The 6,466-nt window shown below is 37.9% G+C and overlaps 1 protein-coding gene across 1 annotated transcript; it reads left to right on the forward strand.

The window, feature by feature from the left end:
• The first annotated feature begins 481 nt into the window (after window positions 1-481).
• Window positions 482-1,501, forward strand: LOC113562712 (histone-lysine N-methyltransferase SETMAR-like). The gene has a single exon (XM_026972856.1). The coding sequence runs from the start codon at window positions 482-484 to the stop codon at window positions 1,499-1,501; it is 1,020 nt and encodes a 339-aa protein (XP_026828657.1).
• Window positions 1,502-6,466: the final 4,965 nt, after the last annotated feature.

Below are 6,466 nucleotides of genomic sequence, written 5' to 3' on the forward strand. Positions count from 1 at the left end.
AGGTCGTCCTGGAGGCATCTTAGTGCAGCCGGCATTGTAAATTGGTGAGCATTCTCCCGCCTCCAAATTTCATCCAAACTGAAAAATTTAAATATTTTCTCGTTATCTATGAATTCCCATCGTCGATGAACCTTTAATATTCATAAAAACATTAAGTTAAACAATTATTTTTGCATGAAAAAGTTCAAAAACTTTGCCTAAAAATCGTACTTTTGTGTTCTAAGCTCCACCATTTTGGCACTTTTCAACTTTTTTCTTCTCTCTTTGGTTCATCGACGATGGGAATTCATATTGGGTCATTAAGTATGAAACTTTACAAATGTAAAAGCGCCATCTTTAACATTTGTTATCTCAAATTTGGCGCCAGACGTCAGTATCAGGTTAGGTTAGTGTGATAGATGTATGTTCGCTCTTCAAATGTCATATTTGTTTGTTCAAATATCTTCATTAGTTTTATTGGTGGATTCTTTTTTATAGAACTATGGAAAAGTCCAAATTTCGTGTGATTTATGAATATGAGTTCCGCCGTGGAACCACAGTGTCGGAGACAGCTCGTAATATCAACGCTGTATTTGGTGAAGGTTCAACTACTAAAGCAACGGTGGGCAATTGGTTCAAAAACTTCAGAGATGGAGATTTCAGCCTCGCTAATGAGCCACGTGGAAGACCAAAGACGAAGGTGGATAATGATCACTTAAGAGCCGTAGTAGAGTCCGATCCATCTCAAAGTACACGTGAATTGGCATCGATATTCAATGTTTCCATACCCACCATATTGGTTCATTTAGCTGCAATTGGTAAGATAAAGAAGTTGGACAAACGGGTCCCGCACGAATTGACCGATGCGCAGCAGGCGCAACGTCTAGAGGCTTCCCTTTCTTTGCTTTCCCGTCACAAAAATGAATCTTTTTTTAATCGAATTGTGACCTGCGATGAAAAGTGGATACTCTATGACAATCGTAAACGCTCACGTCAGTGGTTGAACGCTGATGAACCACCGAGACATCACGCGAAACCCAACGTTACACAGAAGAAGCTTATGGTGACCGTTTGGTGGTCCAGGTCAGGTGTTATCTACTACAACTTTATGAAACCTGGTACATCGATAACGGCTGAAGTATATTGCAAGCAACTGGACGAAATGATGCAACAACTTGCTATTAAACAACCGAAATTGGTCAATCGGTCAATGCCAATCCTGTTGCATGATAACGCTCGACCGCACACTGCACGACTGACCGTGGCAAAGCTACAGGAGTTGGAATTGGAAACTCTCCGTCATCCACCATATTCACCAGATCTATCACCTACCGACTATCACTTCTTCTGGAATTTGGACAACTTGTTGGTGGGAAAATTCTTCAATTCTCAACAGGCAGTCGAAACAGCCTTCCGCGACTTCATCGATTCCCGTACTCCTGGCTTCTATAGTAGAGGCATAGACCAACTACCACTAAAATGGCAGAAGTATGTAGATAACATGGGCGCATACTTCGATTGAAAATAAATCATGTCCATGTGCCAAAAAATGCAAAAGTTTATGTTCTATTTGTAAAGTTTCATACTTAATGACCCAATAAATAACGAGAACATATTTCAATTTTTCAGGTCAGACGAAATTTGGAGGCAGGAGAATGCTCACCAATCTGCAATGCCGGCGACGCGGCTGCACTGAGACTTCTCCAGGATGACCTCTACGAGCGATATATTCAAATAAAAAAATAATTTTTTTATCTTTAAACATGTACTAATAAATGCATCAAAGTTTTATAATGATCCGCTGTATAGTTTCTCCAACAACAATTCGTAAAATATACCTTATTTTCAGCGTTCTAAAGCAGGCTCCCCCCTTAAACGGAGCGAGTAAAGAGGAGTCGATTAATCTATTTGGACAAGATGATTTTAAAATACGTTTGCACGATTAGCCAGAATATTTTTTTCCACTTGATTGGTTCACGTTTCTACCATCAAGCAAATTTTGCGGAACTACATTCTCGACAGTGGCCACGGACTCTCGAGAGAGAGTCTTCAAGACACTGAAGCACTCGTGACGGAGCAGTTATCTTTTTTCTCTCATTGCACTTGTCAGCACGATGCTCGAGTAGAGCTCAGGCTCTAGAGGATCAAGAAACAACCGGCTGAAAAACTCCGTCTGGCATAATCGCATCAACGATCGCGTCTTGCTCGACTTTAGCGTTCGGTTGGTGAACATTCGAATTAGCTCGAATTACTAAACGTGAGTCGACGGGTGGAGTAAACTATCGTCTCCTTGTGGATTTCCTTCGTTTATTCTTTTTTTTTCCTTTTTGTCCGTTTTATTTTACTGACATGGGGGGGAGTTATGCGGGCAAACAGTGGGACTGCGTATCAACGCGATCGTACGTGAAGGAGTAACTTAAAAATTAAAACTTAATTATCCGCATAATTATTATGCAATGTAGTCATCCATTCGCGGTGTTGCCTTACGAGGAGATGAAAAGATCTACAGGGTGATCCATCCAATCGCGCAGTGTTTGATAGCTCACTCGTGCGTGCGGACGAAAACGTTCGCGATGTTGAAGCTTAGGCCATTTGGTGCCTCTTTAAGTTGCGCAGTGTTTTCTTCTTTTTTATCTAAATAATTTCTCTAATATACTCGAGTTTGTTTGTTTTAATTATTTATTTAAAGCGTTACAAGTGGATGGAGCGCTCTGTACATTATTCGCATTCCTAGACTCCTGCGGTTTTTATCTCGTAGAAAAATTATCTAAAAACCGTGACGCCGATGCCAAGAATGTACGAATAACGGCGGCAAAACACACATCGCGGCACGTCGGTAATATCAAGATAATATACAATAAAAGATTCGTACAACGATAAGCGGGCACACGTCGAACGAATTTAGTTATCGAGATTCATCGTTTCTACGTTGACTCTTTTTGTAGCAAAGCAATTGTGCTGCTTCCGAGTGACGAACGGTTACTCGTCGACATTAAAATCGAACAGTTTAAACGTCAGTATGACGTATTGGGAATTACTCGATATCGTTATTGCCCTACGTCACTTGACAACAAAATCTACAGTTGGAAAACGACATATGCGTTTGCGTGACACCTTATCGAATGAACACTCGGTGTATCAAAATTATGTTATTCTATGTGAATTTCTGTTACAAAAAGAGTCAAGGTTTTAGATTTTTGGTAACATGTGCTCGTTGTATAATGAACACTTTTCAGTAGTAAGTCACGAATCGTTTCTCTCACTCTCTCTCTCTCTCTCTCTCTCTTCATCGATGCAACCTGATATCAAGCAGAATTGAGAAATGATGTATTCTCACCCTCCATTGAGATAACAGAAATACTTTGAAAATTCAGTCGAAAAATCGACTGCCGCAAAGACTACATATTTATTCGTTATAAGCACGATCGTGTAAAACGCAAATGTGTGAATTTTCTTACATATAAAGTATAAAATTATAAAAAAAAGAAATATAAAAGAAGATTACAACGTACGAAATTACGACGAGCTCTGTTCGTGCGAAACTATTGGAAGTTTGTATATATATATATATATATATATATAGTATATATATATTATGTGTATATATAATATATTATATTTAACATCAGATCAACGCATCTAACTAATGATTTAACGTGCAAAACGAATGAATCTCGTTACATTTCGATAAATAGGCTCGCAATAGAAAAATACTCTAAAATATAAACGCGTTCATGGTGTATGTGTGTGACTTGGACGTGGTAACCACCTCATAAAGTATATCCTTCAGATCTTAGAAGCAAAAAAACGAACCCGTTGCTTGCAACTCTAGTTGGAATCGACATTACGAAATGTATCTTTTCGGCAATGATCAGCAACGCATCGTTTCTTCGTGCGCGATACTTTTGATTCGTGATATGGCAAAAGAAATTAAACAGTGTCGAACTACCGCACAAATGCCAGTTACCGTTATCGAGTTCAATCGCGCTGGAATGTATGCTTATCGCATATTGTTGGCTGGCTTATGGAAGATACATGAAAAATAGTTTACTCAACTCGGCAGATGTCATGTCGGCGCATTCCTCGTCAATCAACGTCGCATTACTCATACGCTTTCACCGCTTTCGTCAATAACGATAATCATGCTTATTACAATTATTATCGCAATAACGCAATCACTTACTGTTAGAATGATTCATGTTTCTACTATTCTCATTAATATTACATTAGTAATGTCGATAATCCGCGGTTATCAATCCTCCGTTGCTACAAGTTCAATCGATGCAATGTTTCTTCATCGACTTAAGGGGGGAGCCTGCTTTAGAACGCTGAAAATAAGGTATATTTTACGAATTGTTGTTGGAGAAACTATACAGCGGATCATTATAAAACTTTGATGCATTTATTAGCACATGTTTAAAGATAAAAAAATTATTTTTTTATTTGAATATATCGCTCGTAGAGGTCGTCCTGGAGAAATCTTAGTGCAGCCGCGACGCCGGCATTGCAAATTGGTGAGCATTCTCCTGCCTCCAAATTTCGTCTGAACTGAAAAATTGAAATACGTTCTCGTTATTTATGAATTCCCATCGTCGATGAACCAAAGAGAGGAGAAAAAAGTTGAAAAGTGCCAAAATGGTGGAGCTTAGAACACAAAAGTACGATTTTTAGGCAAAGTTGTTGAACTTTTTCATGCAAAAGTAATTGTTTAACTTAATGTTTTTATGAATATTAAAGGTTCATCGACGATGGGAATTCATAAATAACGAGAAAATATTTCAATTTTTCAGTTTGGATGAAATTTGGAGGCGGGAGAATGCTCACCAATTTGCAATGCCGGCTGCACTAAGATGCCTCCAGGACGACCTCTACGGGCGATATATTCAAATCAAAAAATAATTTTTTTATCTTTAAACATGCACTAATAAATGCATCAAAGTTTTATAATGATCCGCTGTATAGTTTCTCCAAAAAAATTCGTAAAATTATACCTTATTTTCAACGTTCTAAAGCAGGCTCCCCCCTTAAGGGGATGCTGGAGTTGCTAGGGAACTATTTTTTCACTATAGCGATGGTAATTGCAGTCTCGAAAATTCTCTTTATCGCTTGTGCAGAATAAAAAATCCTTTTCCACAAATGAAGTATAGATAGAAAGAAAGTCCGCTCTACAGGACTTTCTACTCAAAATGGCAAAAAGTTAAAAACTTGCATTTGTCTTTTCTAACTTTGTTCCATTTTGAATATAAAGTCCTGTAGAGCGGACTTTCTTTCTATCTATACTTCATTTGTGGAAAAGGATTTTTTATTCTGCACAAGCGATAAAGAGAATTTTCGAAACTGCAATTACCATCGCTATAGTGAAAAAATAGTTCACTAGCAACTCCAGCATGCCCTTAAGGGGAGAGCCTGCTTTAGAACGCTGAAAATAAGGTATATTTTACGAATTGTTTTTGGAGAAACTATACAGCGGATCATTATAAAACTTTGATGCATTTATTAGCACATGTTTAAAGATAAAAAAATTATTTTTTTATTTGAATATATCGCTCGTAGAGGTCGTCCTGGAGAAATCTTAGTGCAGCCGCGACGCCGGCATTGCAAATTGGTGAGCATTCTCCTGCCTCCAAATTTCGTCTGAACTGAAAAATTGAAATACGTTCTCGTTATTTATGAATTCCCATCGTAGATGAACCAAAGAGAGGACAAAAAAGTTGAAAAGTGCCAAAATGGTGGAGCTTAGAACACAAAAGTACGATTTTTAGGCAAAGTTGTTGAACTTTTTCATGCAAAAGTAATTGTTTAACTTAATGTTTTTATGAATATTAAAGGTTCATCGACGATGGGAATTCATAAATAACGAGAAAATATTTCAATTTTTCAGTTTGGATGAAATTTGGAGGCGGGAGAATGCTCACCAATGCCGGCTGCACTAAGATGCCTCCAGGACGACCTCTACGGGCGATATATTCAAATAAAAAAATAATTTCTTTATCTTTAAACATGCACTAATAAATGCATCAAAGTTTTATAATGATCCGCTGTATAGTTTCTCCAAAAAAATTCGTAAAATTATACCTTATTTTCAACGTTCTAAAGCAGGCTCCCCCCTTAATCATCATATCGATATCTGAATGAAGGAAATCTGTTACTCAAAGGCATGATCTTGCTCGTCGTGTGACGTCCAAGTCACTTGTACAGGATGTTCGGCAAAAAAGGTCCTAACAAATATATTTCAATCGCATTGTAAGATACTTTTGCACTCAGTCTAAGGATCGACTTTACAAGAATTTATCGTGAAGAAAGACTCGGGTCAGTGTTCGGTCCGGTAAAGGTGAGATATATATCATTTAAAAGTACTATGCTCGGTGATTCCTCGCGCGTACGTATTATAAATATTATACACTTTGTACCTCTCTCTTTGTCTTTCGTTATCTTTGTACCTGACATATTTGCTTGCGACACTTTTGCAGACAACCTGTACACCGCA

Source organism: Ooceraea biroi, chromosome 10, assembly GCF_003672135.1.
Source record: "Ooceraea biroi isolate clonal line C1 chromosome 10, Obir_v5.4, whole genome shotgun sequence".
Lineage (NCBI taxonomy): Eukaryota > Metazoa > Arthropoda > Insecta > Hymenoptera > Formicidae > Ooceraea > Ooceraea biroi.